The 21,187-nt window shown below is 46.7% G+C and overlaps 2 protein-coding genes across 4 annotated transcripts in view; one reads left to right on the forward strand and one right to left on the reverse strand.

Annotated features, from left to right (window-relative positions):
• The window catches only part of LOC119401739 (cold shock domain-containing protein E1), a 70,543-nt gene extending 68,796 nt beyond the window's left edge, over positions 1-1,747 (reverse strand). For all 3 annotated transcript variants that reach the window (XM_037668692.2, XM_037668693.2, XM_037668689.2), the window contains exon 1: positions 1,616-1,747. The gene's annotated coding sequence lies outside the window, so the exon portion shown is untranslated. The remainder of the gene's footprint in view (positions 1-1,615) is intronic.
• Positions 1,703-16,177, forward strand: LOC119401741 (NADH dehydrogenase [ubiquinone] 1 beta subcomplex subunit 8, mitochondrial). The gene is made up of 5 exons (XM_037668695.2): positions 1,703-1,886; positions 3,893-4,116; positions 6,318-6,382; positions 8,644-8,746; positions 16,086-16,177. The coding sequence occupies exons 1-5, from the start codon at positions 1,793-1,795 to the stop codon at positions 16,143-16,145; spliced, it is 546 nt and encodes a 181-aa protein (XP_037524623.1). The 5' UTR covers positions 1,703-1,792; the 3' UTR covers positions 16,146-16,177.
• Positions 16,178-21,187: the final 5,010 nt, after the last annotated feature.

Raw genomic sequence — 21,187 nt, forward strand, 5'->3', positions numbered from 1 at the left:
TGGCTCATTCCTTTCTTGAAAATGTTCACATGAGCACAGCTACCAGAAAAACACATGCTCAACTTCACGGTTGAGAGGTCTGAATCAAGACACTACCAATGAATAAACACCTCACATTCCTTCATCAGTCATGAAGAACTAGTTATGAATTGATGTGCCGGATAAAGAAGACTGCTTTGCTGCACAATGTTTGTCATTACTAAGTACACAGATAACAAATAATCATTAGTTATGATAGTTAGTGTTCGGGTAAATGAATTCAACCAGTACTTAAGCCAGAGTCACATCTGTGATTGATCAACCCATGGGAAAGACTTCAGATCTGTGACACACGCTGCCTCTGATCTACCCGTATTCGCATGATAACACTAGAATTAGCATAAGATTTGATCACTGTTCCTTATTAAAGGCCATAAAGTGGCGCAGGTGTTGAAGCAAGCAGATTACGAAGCGCCGACACAAGTCATCTGTTTTCCTGTAGCTGAACGCGTTTCAAAGGCAGCAAAAAAAATACGCCGATGTGAGAAAATCCTTCAGGACTACGTGCTCAGGAGCTGCTGAACGACAAACAGCAAAATGAGAAAGCAAAAAAAGTTGGCAGTAGTGCGAAGAAACGCGGCCTCGAGGAAATACAGGGAAAGAAAAATCGAGAAACAAAACGTCGAAATGCACGATCACTTAAGAGTCGCACGAGTCTTACGGCTTAGCGGGCGTAACAGGCTAGTATTTACGCATTAAAGTCTCACGGTAGCGATTAACGCACGGGTAAGCGATTAATCGCGCTGATGCGTGTAATCGGGAGGTCCGGATTTTGTTGCTACGTCACGGTGCAATCACGACGCGAGACAAAATACGCGACTGCACGACAAAAAAACGAAACAGTGTACGCCACGAGCGCCGACCCAAGCTGAAACACGCTTCTTCGTTAATATTCGTAAAGCGACGCCTCGAAAAAAACGGCGTGATCGCACGGAAAGACGCACCAACGACCAGCACACGCGAGGAATGACTAATCGAGCGACTACCGAGAAGAGGTAGCCGAAAAAGCGGTCCAGTAGCGTACGGGTCACTTTGCCTAGTCACGAAAAGTGTGTCAAGGCGTCGGTGACAGTTTGCGCAAAGACGGTGGCACGAAGTCGGCAACAATGCGGGCGAAGTCGGCAACAACGCGACGCAATGCTTTGGGACGGGCCCCCGACGTGGTTGTGATAAGCCTACCGGCGAGGAGCCTACGGCGCACATGATTACTGCAGCGCTGCTCAGGGCCTTCTCGCTAGGCATGGGGCAACGCCGACGCGAATTCCAGCGTCCCTACCGTTCCGTGGTTCGGAAACTTATCTAACCCTTCTGCGGGGACACGTTCCGAATTTTTTTGCGCGTCAGGCAACCTCGTTTCGACACATTTTCTCAGCTGGGCACGGAGGGGGGGAAAGAGTTCCTTTCTGAACAACGGAATGGCAGCACCGCGTCAAAAGCATGCCGGCAAGAAGGTATATACATTGCGCGGATCTACGCGGAGGGTCCGAGACGCGAGTCCAGACTTAACCGCGGCTGCTGACGCGGACTCGAGCCCGTTTCGAGCGGAGTAGCAGCGCAAAGAAAATGCAGAAATTACCTCTCCACGGCACACCACTGACGACATGCCGCCATGTTGGCTCCCGAAGTTTACTTTTCCGCCGCCAGGGCACACCTCGGCGTTTCCGGTAGCTAAAAATTATAGAGAAATAAAGAAACTACTTTCATCTCTCTAGCACGCTCTGGTCTAGTGAAGAGGCAGAGGAGGTAATAAGAAATGGCTGCCCTCGTAGGTCTCTCCGGTCGTTTCGGACAAATTGCTCGGTGCCAGCTCAAGGCTCCGGTGATCACATCATGCCGATCAGCGGGCTGTAAGTCTCCATCCTACCGTATTTGTTTAGTGCCTCGCATTAACTAGACGTTGGCACAAAACGCAGACATGCTAACAGCGACGATTGAATGTTGCGTGGCTTAGAAGAAAAGTTAACTCGTACACGACTATAGGAGCAGAGTCGCGGCTAGACCTATGGCTAGAGTGTGAAGCGATTGAATGATTTAATGTGGGTTGCTCTCCGCCAAAATGAACCAGAGGAAGCGAGCTAGCGATCCCGTGCCTTGCCAATATTAGCCGTCCTGTTCCTAAACCCAGTATGCTTTCGTCAATGAGCTCTTCAGAGTTTCACGTTCTGGTACTCTCGCTATCCTGCATGCATCAAATTCGCTCGCTGACGCTTTTGAAAGCTAATCTCCAGATATACATATACGAGCGAATTCTAAGTTCTGATCCGTGGTTGTACACGATACACACGCGGTCTTATGCCTGAAGGGCATCAGCATCTAGCTTCGGGAGAAGCATCGAAAAATTATGATAGCTTCGATTTCATATTCAGAAGCGACTCTTTCCAGTTCTAAAGCCGACACTTAAGTTCTTCAAGCGTGTCTGGAGTTGACCTTGCAGTGGTAACGCCTAGTGTAATGGATTTTTATTTAATTGCCTCGGTCACTCAGAAGGGTCGAACTGTTACTGGTGTGGTTGGATACTCCTGTAATATTGGTTTCTTGCAACTAGAGTAAATCACTCCCACCCATAATTTAACAGAAACATGTTGTACCAAGGGAGCATCGGGCGATTAAGGAGTACTGACATGAATTTTTAAAATTTTCATATTGTTGCTCTTAAAAAAGACTGGTGTCAAGAACGTTTAAAAGTGTATCATGGTTGCACGGAACACATTTAATATATTTTAAATACCGCTTCCTTAAAAAAAAAACACTCGGTTTTGATATCCAGGGGTCGTAGCACAGTGACATGTAAACACAGTGTCACATAGGTCTAAGTCACGTGGGGACAGCAACTCTTGACATTCTTGCAGCACCCTGCAGTTTGCTGTTAGTTGTATGTGTTGCACATAAACAGCAAAGGGTGAATTGACATCCAGCAACTCCGACAGCAGTTTCGACCACATCCGGGACACAGAGTTCGTGAATCCAGTGAGCTGTGTTGACTCGTCATGATAATGTCCATTGTGGTGGGATTGTCTTGCAGATACTGGACGACAAAAACTTTAAAATCAAACTAGAATACATCATACGTGTTTGCTTGGTTCCGGTGTGTGGACGGCGTTAACGCTGCCTACCAAGGAAACAAAAAAAAAAGGTCCCTTTTACGATGCCTCAAAATAGTGTCACTTACTCCTTTAAAGGAACTGACAACCAATTTTTTATGGTGCCTATTTTCTTTAGCACAACCAAAAGCTTACCGGTCAGAGTGTCTAATCACGGAATGGCAACATGAAAAACGCCGCAAAACATTTGTAATCGGAATTTTTCTATCTGCGGCCAATATGAAGTCGTATACACATGTGACGACACATGCTGCAAACATTGAGAGCAAGAGCGGTTCGTGTTGGAGCACGGTGGTTCACTGCGCATGCGTGCACTCCGCGCGCATGCGCCGCGGCTCGATATGTTCCACTAGTTGCCGCGAAGGCAGCGCTGCTTCTCACCGTGCAACTCCTTTTACCTCGTAAGCAGCACAGAATAGAGCGGGAATGGATAATAATATACATACTCTAATTTTGGGGGCCCTGACAGCGTCGGACTACGTACAGCAAAGTGATTGACCTCATATTAAGCTTCAAGGATCTTCCACTAGGCTGCGTGACCTGCCGGTTTATTGTTACATTTAAGCACGATTTAAAAATATAAACCCTACTCACAACGCGAAAAGGTTGCTAGAATCTGTCACTATATTTTACGGTCCTTTCATTTCTACCAGGATCTTGTCACATGTTCTGCCCAGTTGTCGGTCCCTTTAAAATCTCGACATGACTTCTTAGCCTGCACCTCTGTTTTTCTTTTTATTTGTTGGCCACAGACTGGAACAAGGATTGGCGCCCCGGTCCAACGCCGAAGACTGAGGAAGAGATGAGAGCGGCCGCGAAGAAGTACAAGATGCTCTACGAGGACTACAAGGTGCGGGCGGAGAGCGAGGGCCTGACGTGGGGTGACTACCCCAAGATCCCAACGGTGACGGCGGGATCCAGGGATCCCGAGGAAGACTACGACTTTCCCACCCTGAAGCGGAACTACGGCGAGCCGGTGAGAGAGACGGATGAATGTTTTCGTTTTAAAGGGGCACGTACATGGAAATTTTTAGTTGTCGTTCTTTTGCGTGAAATGAAAGGCCAAGCCCTCAAGAGCCTAGAAGATGTGCTGGTAAGCGTTAGTGCACCCTGAAAAAGTAATTACAGTATACTTTTAGAGCTACTTCCGGTTTCTTCTGTATCCTGACGTCCACACACAGTATGAACTTCTCGTCGCGCAAGATTTCATAATGTTTTCACGACTGCTCTGCCCTGTGGCTGTGTTGGTGAGGCACGAGTGCCCATTTTGAACGTTTTGGTAACATACAAGCAACGATATCGAATGTTTTGGTACCTGACGCCATCACAATTAGGCGTACTGGATTGTGAAGTCACCAGAATTGACACCGTACCCTGACGTCACGATAGTGTCGATTTCAGTAGGTGCACCATGCGAATATCTACTTTAATGTCAAAATAAAATATCTTATCAGCATTTACTGAGCTTCACACTTGCTCAGAGCCGTCTCTGTACATAGGAGATTTGTATGACGTAGTAAACTCAGCTTCGAAAATTGGTGTCAGTACCCCTTTAGTTTTAATAGTAATAGAAAAAAAATACAGCCAGCTCCACGCCGTGAAAACTGCCGGGACAGCAAAGCGTGCGAGTGTGTGTAATTGGCTAGTAAGGTCACATGATGTCGTAAATCCACCGCTATATATGAAGTATGCGTGCCTACACTTGATTGGGCAAAGTGAGATCACGTGACTAGCGGGCTTAGGTGGTCGCAAGCATCGTCATCGTTTAGCTTTCATCATCATTTTGTTTTATTCATTTCTTTATTCACTGCCCCCTCTGGTCACGTACTACTACTACTGCTACTACTACTACTACTACTACTACTACTACTACTACTACTACTACTACTACTACTACTACTACTACTACTACTACTACTATGATGATTGCACAGGGTAGACTTAGATAGCTTCGCTGTAAAAGTCACGGTTTTGCCACAAAGGTGAAGCAATGGTGGTTAAAGGAGTACTGACACGAATTTTAAATATTTTTAGATTGTTGCTCTAAATAAAAACATGGGCAGGGAGAACCGTAAGAATATTGTGGTGCCAGGGAATACATTGAATATATTTTTAATATCGCTTTCGTTGAATATGTTTTTAATATCTCTACCTTAAAGAAACACTTTTGCTTTTGATATAGAGGGGGCGGCTTCTCAGTGATGTGTCATCACAGTGTGACGTCACGAGGAGACAGCAACTCACGACGTACTAGTGGCAGATCTGTGACTGCTCGTCATGGTGCACGTAAACAATGATGAGTGAATTGTCATCCAGCGACCCCCAGAGTGATTTCCGCTATTTAGGCTGCATGCAGGACGCAGAGTTCGCAAACTCGGTAGAACTGTGTTGACTTGTCGTGATAATGTCCATTGCGGTGGGGTTGGCTTGCAGATGCTGAGCGACGAAAACTTTAAAATCAAATTAAAATATTTTATACGTCTTGTCTGACTTCGGCGTGTGGAGAACATTACAGGGATACTGACACGAAAATTTTCTGTTGTTCTTTTGCGTCAAATGAAAGGCCAAACCTTCAAGAGCCTAGAAAAGGTAGTGCTAAGTGTGAGTGCATCCTGAAAAAGTAATTACAGTATGTTTTTAAAAGCGAGTTTCGGTTCCTACTGTACCCTGACGTCACAACACGGTATGAGCCCCTCGTCACATGCTCGCACAATATATAGTGATGTTTCCGCGGCCGCTTCACACCATGGATCCGTTGGTGACACACAAGCAGCCATCTTGGAAGTTTTGGTACCTGACGTCATCGCAGCTAGCCAGTGGACTGCTGCGTGAAGTCACCAGAATTAGTACTGTAGCCTGACGTCAAGCTAGTGTCGATATCGGTAGGTGCGCCTTGGAAAAGGTGACTTTCATATCAAAATAAAATATCAGCATTTGCTGAGCTTCACACTTGCTCAGAGCCGTCTCTGCATACAGGAGATTTGTATGGCAGAGTAAAGTCGCCTTCGAAAAAAGGTGTCAGTGCCCCTTTAACACTTTGTACCAAGGAAATGAAAAATGTCCCATTTGTGATGTCTCGAAATGGTGTCAAGGGTGGTTAAATGGCAGCAGCTTGCAAAACCTGTTGGCTATCAAAATGCCACCAAAGATTTTATTCCCTTGTTTCCTTCCATCTAGGTTAACATCTACATGGACGCGTACACCCCTGAAAGGCTTGATTTGAAGAGGTATAAGGTTCCAATGTAAGTAACAAGATATGCAACCTGGATTCGTGATTGGTAATTCATTTACTGGAGGCAGGGACATCGCGAAATTGCACCTTAGCTGCCTGGTGATGTGGTCAGCTAAAAATTTGTCGTTTGAGATAGTTTCGGATTTACAGTGGTTTTGAGAGACATTTATTTCAATGGACGTACAAATTTTGAAACTGCTTCTTGAATGCAAATTCATTTACTGCTGGAAAGGCAATTGTGGGACGTGTCTATACCACGTTTAACTTTGTTTATACCGCGTTGAAATTTTGCGCTTTGCTACACCTACGGCCATTTCTTTCTTTGTCCGCTTTCAGTTTCTTTTGTTTACCATTTCCTAGTTCAGTTGTAAAATATTATGAGCCATGCTTTCCTTTGCTTTGAAATTGTTATTGTTGCAATACTTTGCATAGTTTTTCCTTCTTGTACCAGGCAGCATGAGCAGTGTTATTTTGTTCGTGTAAAAAGCTAAAATTGTGTATTCAGTGCCCGCATGCGTTGGCTTCATTGAGTCTGGCAGTGTCACAGAGTTAAGAAGAATATTTCGGTTCTCCTGTGTCAACACTAACAAGATGAGGTGTGGGAATCTTAGAAAAATGTGAATATCGAATCAAACAGCCACGAATACCCGCCGCAGTGGTCTAGTGGTTATGGTACTCGACTGCCAAGACGCGAAGGTCGCGGGTTCGAACCCCGGCCGCGGTGGCCACATTTCGATGGAGGCGAAATGCTAGAGGCCCGTGCACTTAGATTTAGTTGCACATTAAAGAACCACAGGTGGTCGACATTTCCGGAACCCTCCACTACAGCCTCCCCCATAACCATATCGTGCTTTTGAGATGCAAAACCCCAGTTACAAATCAAATAGCCGCAATTCGTATATGCGAATATCTTTCTTAGAGTTTATGAATATTCCAAAATGTCAACTGCAATGAAATAAACACAGCGTTGGTATAGAAGGAGTATGATAAATTTTATTCTCATAGGTAGTATGCATAGGCGTAAAGCGCGACAACTTTTACTTATTGCAGCAGCTAGGCTACGTCACTAGTGGAGCCCTGCCTTACCGGTTGTACAGGAGTCATTTGTATTGTTGCTAGAGTTCTGTGCAAGCAAAGATTCTGCTTGTCTATTCCTAATGCTGCCCAAGAGATTCGTAGTGCATACTTTTCACCCGAGGATGCTTCCGCGACCGTACGATATCTGCAATTCACGTCTCAAGCATCCTTGTGTGTAAGGGTCGCAATGGGGCAATAATGCTGATGCCACTGACACCTTGCAAGATGTTTCTTTCGCGCTAAATTTTTGTATTGATTGTGCACCTCTTACGCCATTGTCATGATTTTAATACAGATGCAATCGAACCTTAATATGATGAAGCCACATCTGATATGAAGATAGCTCCGTTCATCCGAAAATTTTTTATAAACTGATATTTGCAGCACTGTTAATGGAAAGAATATTCTTCATTTACTTTGTTACGACGGATAATTCATTATATCGACATTTCACTGTAAATTTAACTTCATGCGCTTTTACAGTGCACAGTCTTAGGCCCATGTGCACCCGCCTTACAGTCGCCTACTGTTTTTTAAAAAAATCACACCATTGCTGTGTTCTGATGTTCTTTGGCCACAACTGTACTCCATTTCATTCATCAGGTGCAGTTCTGTGGAAGCTGTGCAAGACGTTCGGTCAGCAAAATGTGCGAGTCCGCGCGTCTCGCGCGTGAATTTGTCGTTAATGTGGCCTCTGCGATTGGTTCTAGTTGCACACTACCAGAATTGATCACGGAGGCCTCAATACAAGAAGCAAAGAGGTGCTAGGTGATCCAAAACAACCCACTGACAACCGTGTAAATAACGGGGTTTGTTTGTTACGAAGACACAAGGTACCTTCAGTTATTACTCAGTCTAAAAATGAAAAAGCCACATTACAGGTGGTAAAATCACTGAACCATTTCTTGGTGCAAACGCATCTACTGCAAAAAGTCTTGCTAGCATCCATAGCATTGCACTTGATGTATGAAACGGAGTATAGCCCCTGTATAAAACACCTATATCATCACTTCCTAATGCTCCGAGTGTTGTTTTAGCGCTAAAATCTGGAATACTTCCATCTAAAGATTGTTCTGTAATGATTTTAAGAATGGCTGTCCGATAGTGTTCTAAAACTACTCGATTTGGCCTCAGAGTGATTATTTGTGCACCCCTTTGACGAGCCTGATTTCTTCCTAATCTTTTTCTTGTCAGACGGAAACAGATTGCACAATTCCTCGGCGTCGTGCTTGGCCTTTGGTACCTCATGGACTTCTTCAACCGCCCCGAGCTTGCATTTCAGTACACCATTAATGACGTACGTACGAACGGCCGCGGGACTTTGCTTCGCTTCTAGAGGGAAGCATTAGACCGTAGGTCTTTCCAGCGAATATTGCTGCAGCAGAACCTTGCTGAAACGGATTCGTTTCCGACACAAAAATGCCTTTTTTATAAAACGTGTGTGTCATTACACTGTAATACCAGCAAGCCTGGTCTCAATCAATTATTTGTACCCTTAATGTATATACGCTTAAATCTCAGTTTAACATGATGGAATTGGTGAAACGAGCAATTCACTTTGTTATATTGAAATTAGACTTTTTATATAATGTACAATTCCGGATGAGTTTTTTTTTTTTTTTGCATAAATGGTGCCCCATAAGATATCCTTGTATAATAGGAGGGTACAAAAATATAACTGAAGTAATGTGTCAATTTTGTTTAACCTTTTGATGAATTCGAATTTTGTTGAAACTTGCTCCGGGATACCGAGGTTACTTGTTCTGTACACGCAATGTTATAGAAAGTTAAATATATTGAGAAATTCTTTTATGCAAGGTGTAACTGCAGTTCATAGAGGGGGCAAATTGTTGTCCACTCATTTCGTAGCACGAAGCTACAAAGAAAATCCATTAGAATATCATGAAACAAAAGCTTCGTTGGCAATAAAGTTGTCTCTATTGGATCATCGTACACATTGGGTCTCTATTTGGTTGTGACTCACGCGATTGGCCAGAAGTTACCTGCTGTTGTTGAACAGAAAGGTGGTGGTTTGGGCCAGTTTGGTAAACCACGATGCGCGAGCGTAAATTGCGAAAAAACAGGCGAGGGGTGAAGAGAGCGCGTCTTCTGTCTGCTCTCGTTCACGTCGTCCGCCGTTTTTGTGTTTTACCCTCGAGCGTCGTCTAACTGCTTCTGGCTGGTCGGTAGTGTGGTAAGCAAACGTTCAAAAACCGGACAGAGATACAATGTGCACGAGACTTCATCTCGGGTCTGGAATTAAAGCTCGCGACCAATGACTTCCTGGGGTGGTCGCTTTACCATCCCAGCTAACTAGGAGACAAATTTGCAGCACTACGGTGAATTCGACAATGCACAGTGCAGGTCCCTTGAATGTCATAAATCAGTTCTGTAAAAGCCTGCATGGCATAGGAAAAATTCAGTAGGAAAGATTATCATCCGTTGTTCCTGTTTTCGAATCTCGGACCAGGACGAACTTTTTCTCAACTAGGTAACTTTTGTTTCGAGAAATCTGTATGGGTTTCCTTGTGGGTTTGTGCTATAAAACAGGTAGGTGACCACTTCTTTATTTTGCAATGTTTATTCCTCATTGCAGGCTTCTGCATAACTGATTTGTCATGTCCAATGATTCATATTGTTACGGGGAATATAAACAGAGACTCGAAGGACTAGCAACAGATGTATTTACAAGTAGTTCACCGAGCAGCGCTGCCGATAGGAACAGCTCGCGCCAGTCTATCCTATTGTCGTCCTTTTCTTCGTCTTGTGGACCACGATGCCACTGGTACGTAGCATGACCCCCGGCGGCGGAAGCACCGTCCCGGAGCTTTAAAGGTCGTTTTCAGAAGCCGTGTTGTAGGGCTTGAGCCGTGAGACGTGAACAACATCACTGGACCGAACAACAGATGACGAGGGACAGATGGGGCCAATCTCATAGGTGACAGGTGTTACTTGACGCACTACACGGTAAGGTCCCGTGTAACGTGACAAAAGTTTTTCAGATAGGCCCACTCGTCGATTAGGGGACCAGAGTAGCACAAGGGTACCGGGAACGAAATGTGCGTCCCGATGTGAGGCATCGTACCGACGTCGTTGATTGCTTTGCGACGCCGTCAGGCGAGCGCGAGCGAGCTGACGGGCATGATCGGCTCGCGCGATAGCGTCATGAGCATACTCGCTGGTTGACGAGGTACTGGATGAAATGATGGTGTCCAGTGGTAATGTCGGCTCTCTTCCGTACAATAGGTAGAAAGGTGAAAAGCCGGCTGTGTCGTGGCGCGATGAGTTATACGCGAAAGTTGCGTAGGGTAGGGCAATATCCCAGTCTCGGTGGTCCGGCGACACATACATAGCGAGCATGTCCGTAAGCGTGCGATTGAACCGTTCCGCGAGGCCGTTGGTTTGAGGGTGGTAAGCAGTGGTCACTTTGCGCTGCGTGGAACAGGAACGCAGGATGTCGGCGATGACTTGAGAGAGAAACGAACGGCCACGGTCGGTGAGCAGTTGTCTTGGGGCACCGTGAACCAGTATAACGTCCCGTAACAGGAAGTCAGCAACGTCGGTTGCACAACTCGTTGGTAGAGCTCGCGTAATAGCGTAGCGTGTAGCATAATCAGTAGCCACTGCTATCCACTTGTTTCCCAATGTTGATGCGGGAAAAGGACCAAGCAGGTCTAACCCAACGCGGTGAAACGGTTCCGTGGGTATGTCTACTGGTTGAAGATGGCCAGCAGGTAGCAGCGACGGTGTTTTGCGACGTTGACATAACTCACACGCAGCGACGTATCGGCGTACCGAGCGAGCAAGGCCTGGCCAGAAGAAACGTCGCCGTACGCGCTCATATGTCCGAGATACGCCAAGGTGTCCAGCTGTAGGCGCATCGTGAAGTTCAGCGAGGACACTGCGCCGTAAATGCTTAGGCACGACAAGAAGAAGGTCAGGCCCGTCAGCTCGGAAATTGCGGCGGTATAGGACGCCCTCTTGAAATACAAAGTGACGGACGGAGGCGTCGTTTGGGGAAGATTCCGCGCGGCTGATGATGTCAAGCAGCAGTGGGTCCCGTTTCTGTTCTTCCCCAATGTGAATGAAGGCGGACACGGAGAAGATGGAGGGCACCGTGTTGGCGTCATTGTCATCAGGATCGTCGACAGGGTACCGGGAGAGGCAATCGGCGTCCTGGTGCAGGCGACCAGATTTGTACACGACCGAGTAAGAAAATTCCTGCAGACGCAAAGCCCAGCGACCAAGGCGCCCTGAGGGATCTTTGAGGGAGTTCAGCCAGCAGAGCGCGTGGTGGTCGGTAACTACCGAAAATGGGCGTCCATAGAGGTATGGCCTGAATTTCGCGACCGCCCAAACGAGAGCCAAGCACTCGCGCTCTGTGATGGAATAATTGCGTTCAGGGGCTGATAGCAGGCGGCTGGCGTATGCAATAACGCAGTCATGGCCACGTTGGCGTTGAGCTAGCACTGCGCCGATGCCATGGCCACTTGCATCCGTACGGATCTCAGTAGGGGCAGCAGGGTCAAAGTGGGCCAAAATCGGAGGAGTAGTGAGGAGCGCGATGAGATTGGAGAACGCAGAGGCCGCTTCTGAGCTCCATGAAAACGGGACGTCTTGTTTGAGGAGCTGCGTAAGGGGTCTCGCTATGTCTGCAAAATTTTTCACAAAGCGTCGGAAGTAAGAGCATAGTCCGAGAAAGCTGCGAACATCCTTTGCAGATCGTGGTACAGGAAAGTTTTTGACTGCGCTGATTTTGGCTGGGTCTGGTTGTACGCCGTTAGCGTCTACTAAATGGCCAAGTACTGTAATTTGGTGACGGCCAAAGTGACACTTGGACGAGTTCAGCTGCAGGCCAGCGCGACGGAAGATATCTAAGACGGCTGACAGGCGCTCTACATGAGTCTCGAATGTAGGTGAAAAAACAACGACATCGTCCAAGTAGCACAAACAGGTGGACCATTTAAAGCCTCTGAGCAGAGAGTCCATCATTCGTTCAAAGGTGGCTGGAGCGTTACAGAGGCCGAAGGGCATGACCTTGAATTGATATAGGCCATCAGGTGTGATAAATGCCGTTTTCTCACGATCCATGTCATCCACCTGAATCTGCCAGTACCCGGAACGTAGGTCTATGGAGGAAAAATAGCGGGCACCATAGAGGCAATCGAGGGCGTCATCTATTCGTGGCAGAGGGTACACGTCTTTTTTTGTAATTCTGTTTAGGTGTCGATAATCGACACAGAAACGCCATGTGCCGTCTTTCTTGCGGACGAGTACGACAGGGGACGCCCAAGGACTACAGGATGGCTCAATGATGTTCTTGGCGAGCATTTTGTCGACCTCACTTTGGATAATTTGACGCTCAGTCGCCGACACGCGATATGGACGCCTATGGATAGGAGGCGCATCACCGGTGTTTATGCGGTGCGTCACACCAGTAGCTTGCCCCAATGGACGGCCGCCGAGATCGAAAACGTCGATGTACGACAGTAGAACCCGGTGGAGCTCGTCAGTCTGCTGCGGTGTTAAATCAGAAGCAATCATCGACCTAATTGCGCTGTCGGGGCAAGTATTGGATTGGTGCTGGGCAGAGGTATCGGAAGGAGTGGCCACCGTGAAAGCATTCACTGCGTTGTCTTCTAAGGTGGACAGCGATGCCAAAGCGATGCCTTGCGGCAGCACTTGAGGTGTCAAGCTAAAATTGACAACTGGAAGGCACGTGAAGTTCCCTGCGACAGACAGAACGGTGTGCGGTAATGTAATGCCGCGGCTGATGAGGACATCGGTGATAGGTGTCAGTACATAGTCGCCGTCGGGAACTGGTGGTCTTGATACGAACTCGACGTAGGTCAGTGTTTGGGCTGGAAGGCGAGCATGTCGGGCAGTGCAGAGGCGACTCGGCCGTGGTGCAGCAGGGTCTGTTATGGGCAAGTGAAGACGGAGTGTACTGGCCGAACAGTCAATGAGGGCAGAATGTGCAGACAGGAAGTCGAGGCCTAGGATTATGTCATGTGGGCATTTTTCAAGGACGGCGAAGAGAACAACTGTGTGGCGATCAGCGATGCTTACATGAGCGGAGCACATTCCAACGACAGATGCTGTTCCCCCGTCGGCAACACGGATGATCTTAGTCGTCGCAGGTGTGAGAACTTTCTTGAGCTTTCGGCGAAAATCAGTGGTCATGACGGAAAGTTGAGCCCCAGTGTCGACAAGAGCAGTCACATGCACACCGTCCACTTGTACATCGATAAGGTTCCGTTTCGTCTGTATGGTCAATAGAGGATTTGCAGTCAGTCCCATTGATGCAGCGCCACCTCCAGGGGCTGCAACATTTAGTTTTCCGTCGAGGAGCGGCGTGGGAAGGCGGGCGAAGGTGGTCGGCGGGGCTGGGGAGAACGAGACTGGCGACGTTGGGGCGATGGTGAGCGGGAGTAGCGGGGATCACGCACAGGTTCCTGAGGGGCAAAGTAGTCTGGGCTGGTCGCATGACGATAAACGGGACGGCCATTGGAAGAACGCTGGAAAGTTTGTGTAGGAGGACCCCAGCGACTTCTGCAATGGCGAGAAACGTGCCCAATACGGTGACAAGAGAAGCAAATGGGCTTGTCATCATGTGTTCGCCATGCGGACGGATTGCGGAATGTTGATGGAGAGCCAGAGGGGAATGGACGTGGAGTCGTGAATTGTTGCTGGAAGTCGGTACGGGGAGGCGTCGAAATGGAGCAAATACCCATGCTGGCAATTTCCTGTCGCACGACTGCTTGAATTAGGGGCAAGGGGATTGAAGGAGAGTGGTCAGGGTGCGGTGGTGGCACTGTAGCTGGAGCGGCTGCTTCAAGTTCGCGCCGGACGAGTCGTGTTAAGTTATCGCAAGTGTCTGGAGGACGATATGTGTCCAGGCAAGATGACGTCGCTGCGGTATTCGGAAGGCGTTGGAACTGATGTGAGATGCGTCTGCTTTTAGCCTGTTCCAGGCGGCGACATTCTTGAATGATCGCATCAACAGACGTAACGTTACTAAATACCAGCAAGTTAAACGCGTCGTCGGCGATACCCTTCAGGATGTGCGCAACTTTTCTGGCTCGGACATGTTTTCGTCGGCTCTGCGGCAGAGTGCTAGGACACTTTGAATATAACTGATGTAGGACTCAGTGGAAGTTTGCGCGCGAGTAGATAATTCATGCTTTGCGGCTTGTCGACGACCAAAAGGGTTTCCAAAAAGCTCACGGATCTTTTCCTTGAAGCTGTCCCAGCTTGTAATGTCATGCTCGTGTGTGTCAAACCAGACACGAGGGGTTCCGTCCAAGTAAAAGATGACATTCGCGAGCATGAGTGTGGGGTCCCACCTGTAACTGGCGCTGACACGTTCGTAAAGGCGCAGCCATTGGTCGACGTCGGAACCCTCGACGCCCGAGAACACGCCAGGGTCTTTCAAGACGGGAAGCGTCACGAAAGTTGTTGCGGCCGCTGGGTTGGAAGGCAGGACAGGAGGCGTGACGACCGGAGTGGGTGCATTCGAGTCTTGAGAGGCCATGTTGAAAGCCGCGAGCGAACGCCCGCTGCGGAGTTCCGTGGCGAGGACGGGGATCGCACCGCTCCACCAAATATGTTACGGGGAATATAAACAGAGACTCGAAGGACTAGCAACAGATGTATTTACAAGTAGTTCACCGAGCAGCGCTGCCGATAGGAACAGCTCGCGCCAGTCTATCCTATTGTCGTCCTTTTCTTCGTCTTGTGGACCACGATGCCACTGGTACGTAGCAATATGGAAGTTCGACTTGTAATGAATGAGCAGATATTGCAGAGTAAATCAGAAGACGTCTGTTGCTTACATCAGAAGTAACGAAGATATTTTCTTGTCAGATTAAGACCTTGCTGTGAGATTTGACTACAAATGTGTCCTGCATCGTAAGTGCGTGATCTTTTTTGAACTGCGCTTACCAGCTTTGGGCACCACAGCAAGCACAACACGTTGATCACAAAGTATGAAGCATTCCGGTGGTGTGAAAACAGTTGAACATAAGGTTGCATGGCCTTGCTTATAAGGGAATCTCGTTTCGAACGAGTGAAAGTCTTACAGTCAAACGTTATCACAACGAAATCGCATCCGATATGACAATCACTGTTACATCCGAAAATACGTCATAATTGTATATTCGAAACACTGTATTAATGGAAGAACTATTCTACTTTGTCGTAACAGATGCATCTGTATTCATTATCTTGAGGTTTGTCTGTACGCACACATCTTGCAAAACAAACACTGCTTGGAAGATAGCTTGTCGTGGAACGCGACTTCTGTTCTTTGTCGAATGCAGAACATGCAATGCCACCATAGGAAATTGCGCATGAAAAAATGGAAAGGGAAAAAGAGGGAGGCAGGGCTTGCCACGTGAACACGATGCACTCCTTCGTCTACGACGGTGTGATCAAAATTTGCAGTAAGCCTGGCAAGGTACCCTTTACGATACTAAAACAGAAGTAGTGAAGGTGAATAGAGAAGGCTGCTGTGAAAATTGACACATTGCTCTGCCGATTGCCGACTGTCGTCATTGCCCATGTTTGCCTTGCTCGCCCACCAGAGCTCTTCTGTGGTTTCTGTAACATTCTGCTTTCTTTTGGTGCTCTTCCAGATTCCGGTACAGATGCCGAATGACGGAGTCGTCCACTACACCTTTGAACCGGCAAAGTAATGTTTCTGACCTGTAAATGTTGTGCCTGTTGGACATTAAAACATAGATTATACATAGGGCTCTGTTTTCGGAGTTTATTTTTCTTGAAATTTGGAGGGCGTTTTTCAGAATTTATTTTTGGTGGAAATTCGACATTTATCGGAGTTTAGTTCTCATAAATCTCCAGTCCTCCGAAGCTCAGAGTTTACTTTGCATTATTCTCAATACTCCAATATCTTAGATGAAATGATATCTGAACACGAAAACTATCATAACACACAAAGCATATTTTAGATGTCTAGAAGGTTTGAACGCACAAACACATACACACACAAGCACAAATACTTGTATACAAAACACCTACATTCGTGCGTATTACAACCTTACAGCTTGTTGTAATAGGCACAAGCATACTTTATAGGATCCTTATATTTGATGTTGTCTGGCGCGCCCCAGTGCCGCAAGGCGACCGTATATCAAGATGACATCTCGTGCTCCCAGGGGCCCTACATACACTCACGTCTCTCGCATCGTACGCAACGGGCCCTTTGTTAAATGTGCAATGGGGGCGGCTCTACGAGATACTGTTGGTGAAAAGTAAAGTTCAGATCGGCCAAACTGGCCCATGTATCAGTGACCGCTTAGGACGTGCCCTTTCGGTAAGGAATGGAACAGGGTCATTAAAATCGTACTGACTGTTAAAATCAGAGCTTATCGGATAAATCTGATTTGTAAAAAGTTTTACCGGCGAGTGTTTGTCACACTTTTTTGGATTCATCCGAAAACACAGAGCCCTAATTATGCAATACTTGTGGAATTTGTGAAAGGTGTGCTATGGCTGAAGTTTTTTTTTTCTTTAATCGGCATTCGACAGCCATCAGTAGGCTGTGAGACAAAACATGTAGACCTTATTTAGAGTCCTTCCAACTGTTTGTGAACAGGGAAGACCCGTGAAACTGGAGAAGCGTTCCGATGGCGAGGCGTTGCGCATGCATTTGTCTTCGCTTGCCTGATCATTGTCGGTGGCATAGGCTCGGCAGCAACGCGCACACTCTCGCTTCTGGGCGTGCCGACGTTTCTTCTACTGCCACTGCTCCTCTTTGGAATGTACACTTGGTGTCCGATCCATAGCGCGTCCAAAGAGCAACTGAACATGTCACTAGTGCAATTTCTTGCACCACGATACAACAGACAGCTGCATTTGGTGACGAGACGTAGTGGAGAAAAACTATGACGCCTTATTAAAGACGGCTAGGCTAATCACAGTGCGTGTACTAGCGTAGACACGCTCACAACGCTGGCAGTCTGAGCTAGGTCATGTAACGAAGAAGCAAAACCCAAGGTCCTGCAAAAAGCGGGGTGTGATGCACGCTTTTTACAATTCTAAGTTTAAGAACGCCGCCAACTCGGCGTTTCATATGACGCCACAACATGGCGCGACTAGAGTTGCCGCCTTACTACTAGAAGAAAACTGGCTCTTCGGCAGAGGGGGAAGGGGGAGTTACTTATACAGGTGGTTTAATCTAAGACGACAAAAAAAAAAAGAATACTCCATGTTCAGTCTGACACGCAATGTCATGTACATGTACAAAAAAAAGAAAACAGAGCTAACAGGCTATTCTACTGGCGTAAAAATAAATGCTGTCTACATATATGCCATCCATTTGGGACGTAAAGCCCCAGCAATTGTTATTATTACATGTCGTTCACAGCCAGAAGCCCGCTCTCATTCTCAGGTTGAGATCTCCCATCTTTTGTGACAGACATTGACTTAATTTTCGCTGCTTTGAAAGAGCATAATTTGCGGTCATGATGCAAGCACGTAGCCACTGATACCCATTTTCTGTCCTAGTTATAAATGAGCGGTATAACTGGAGGGAGCAGTTCGTGTTCTTATGGGCACAAGATAGAAATTGGTTGAAAATTACGTGAGAGTTTTGGAGACTGACAAAAAATATGTAGTATCTTCGAAGTTGCTGAATTTGCGCTCATAAAATGCAAAAGAAATAAAATACATAATCGCGATATGATGGCCAGAAAACCAGCAAATGATGGCCAGTCTTAGGTGCGGACCGGCCCACTTCTAAAAAAAATCACACCATCTCCCGCTAAAGGGGACCATGAGACAATGCGAACCAGCATTTCGGCATGTCGAGCCCGCGTTTCAGAGGGGGAGTGGTGAGGGTTTGCGCATGCGCAGTTAGGGTGGTCACGCCGCGCACCACCATCACCACCACCAGTTTGAACTCCACCATGAGATGCTTCGCATCTAAAACCAGCCAGGCAGGTGGCAACCCTAGGAGCGACGTGTCTGTCTGAATGAGGCTGCCTCGAAGGCTGTGCAGTCTCCCTCGGGAGCAGGATGGCGACACCCTTTGTCCAGGTGAGCGCCATATTGGGCCAAGGTCGGTGACCCGGACGCCACACGTGCAAACACGATGATAGACAAGCAAGTGAAACTGCAGAAATAATTTAATAGAAACAACGAACTCTGACATTACTATATTCAAGGCGTCTGCGTGCTCCGACACAACATGACGGTTCTGTTGGAGTTGTTGCAACCCTAAATCTTGCCTACATGACTACTGCTTGATACCGGCGCCACACAGCCTCGCTGTAATAATAACGCATTTGTATTCAACAAGTACCCTTGCTGCGTCTGATAATCGCTAAGCATGCATGCATACCGACGGCAGCAAATATAAACAAATTTTGGATTTGCTCCAATCAAAAGAACAATCACACGTGATGCAGGATTGCTAACATAGGACCAAGTGCAATTGGCAAGTGCAGAAAGTGAAGACTGAAAATTTGTATTTTCTCTCGGCATTTGATATCTAATGGATTTGCATATCTAACAAGATGGTACCATTCGTATGCAGATGAACAACACTTCCATTTCTCTAACATCCCCTTCAGGTGCACATTGTAACGGACTTTCTGTAAGTGTGTCAAGTTTTCGACTTTACTCCAAAGAGTGCCTTGTGTGTTGCAAGAAAGGTGTGGTAGTGCACCGATTTGTGCTTTATTGAATAATCAGAATGTAATTAAACATCTCATTATTTCGTACTGCAGAAACCATAGCACAGAAAATTAACAGGGTGCGAGATGAAGACGGGACAAGTGCAGCCAATTATAATTATTCCTAAGTCAGTTGTGTATTCTTCCATCAAATCTTGGGCTCAAAGTACGTGCACAATTCATTAATGGCTGTATTCTTTCAGAGTAAACAAAAAACTGGCAAAGCTTGCACTAAGCCCCGTAAGGCTTGACACAGCGAAACTGGACTGAAGACTAATCTGGTTACTTCTAGGTTGTGTCTAGGCCTTAGCTAGGTGATGAGGGTTGTTCCTAGGTTGCTTCTAGGTTGTTGCTAGGCTTTAGCTAGGTTTCTATGTTGATTCTCAGCGTAGAGAGGTTCGAGTTAAACCACACAGTCACAGATAGGATGTCCAAACTCCAGAGACAGAAACTCTGGCTGAAATCAAGTGTTCGCACTTCTCATACAGTCACAGACACAACATGGATGTCCAACCAGAGACTAACTCGCGCTCAAGCCAAGCGTTCGCACCTCTCATAGATCTACGGGCACGTCGTCTTTGGCGTAGGCCTTCCATCACTTCGGGGTCTTAGCTGCCGTTGCCTTTCCCGTTCCCTAGTGTTTGGCTACCTGTTGCCTTCTTCGTTTTTAGTGGACCGGTGACGAGTAGTGGGATTTACCCAATTTCTGTGGCACATACCCATATATTTTTCGAGACGGGATCGGACACATTAAGACTAGCTTAGCTTCGCTGTTAAAAAGTTTTCGACGCAACCGCCGAAATGAAGCATGTCGAACGAGATGTGCAGCATGATGATGTCTACAGCGAAACTATTGTCTGCAGCGGTACGTACTCTACTGAAGTTAAATGAAGACGTGTTGAATAAGCAGGAGGTTCAATTCATCAAGAGCTCAATGTCGCTTGCTGTTTCTTGGACACCAGTCACAGAAACAGCAGGAATACTTAGCATGGGAATCGAACTGGTGTCCTCGAGTCGAGCAGCGTATGCCGTAGTTTCTAAGCTCGGGCAGCACCCTTGTCTTACACAAAAGTGAAACAAAGAATTAAAAAGATTGATTAATCATACCCTGAAAACACTAATGTCGTTAATTTCACCATCACAGGCATATTAATAGAGGAGAAAATCAAGATCAAATTTTTTTTTTGAACTTCGCACCGAAATTTCCGCGCAAGATGTCATCGATATTAAACTGAATTTTTTCGTATTTTGGCGACATTGACTCAACGAAATTCACTAAAACTTCGTATGTTAAGTCCCTGGCTTCTTCAGAGGACATTGTACTTAATTTCTACCAATTAGGAACTAGGTAGGCGCCGTCAAAATCTGTGACATCGCGGCGATTGGTGTGATAATTTCAAGGTGGCGTCGCCACCCGCATTTTGTTTTTACGCGCTTTGTTGCTTACCAAGCGTCTTTTCGCAGCAAGCGTGGTGATTTTGGTATTGTGAAAGAGTGCTTTACTAACACGAGAAACATCATTTTCCTCTTTAGTGTCCCTCTAAGTACATAACAAAGAAGAGATTGCCCGTGGGAACAGTAATGAAACCGAGAATGCCTCGCTAGCCTTAAAAGCTCACAGCAGTATAGCAGAGCCATTCCGAACGGCAGCATTTAAAGAAAGATGGAAGCAACAATGTTGGCATTTTCTGGCACTGGGTGCCAAGCGTTTATTTCAAAAAAGATTCCACAATCAATTTTTTTTCCGGCTTGAGGCAAGCGTCGCTCTCGCTGTAGACGAAGGAGGTCAGGGCCGTTCTTGGGGAATCACAGTTGGCAGTCTCAAAATGCAGCTTGTATAATCATACACGATGCTAACAAAACATTGACATTTGCAACTTGTCCAGTAGCAGATTGCCAGTGTGAGGAAAGAATAGAGGCCAGTCGATACGTCTCGCACGTAGAGATCGAATGCCCACACTTGAAAAGAACATTGCTTGTGTACTGCCGAAAGACTGGCGATAACACTTTTTTTTTCACTGCAGCTTAACAGGCATGATAGT

Source organism: Rhipicephalus sanguineus, chromosome 8 (genome assembly GCF_013339695.2).
Source record: "Rhipicephalus sanguineus isolate Rsan-2018 chromosome 8, BIME_Rsan_1.4, whole genome shotgun sequence".
NCBI lineage: Eukaryota > Metazoa > Arthropoda > Arachnida > Ixodida > Ixodidae > Rhipicephalus > Rhipicephalus sanguineus.

Excerpts from the sequence above, each read along its gene's own strand:
- LOC119401741 (XM_037668695.2), top strand. The coding sequence starts at position 1,793 with ATGGCTGCCCTCGTAGGTCTCTCCGGTCGTTTCGGACAAATTGCTCGG. Across the intron at positions 4,117-6,317 it reads AGCGGAACTACGGCGAGCCG|GTTAACATCTACATGGACGC; the intron begins GTGAGAGAGACG and ends CCTTCCATCTAG. Across the intron at positions 6,383-8,643 it reads AAGAGGTATAAGGTTCCAAT|ACGGAAACAGATTGCACAAT; the intron begins GTAAGTAACAAG and ends TTTTCTTGTCAG.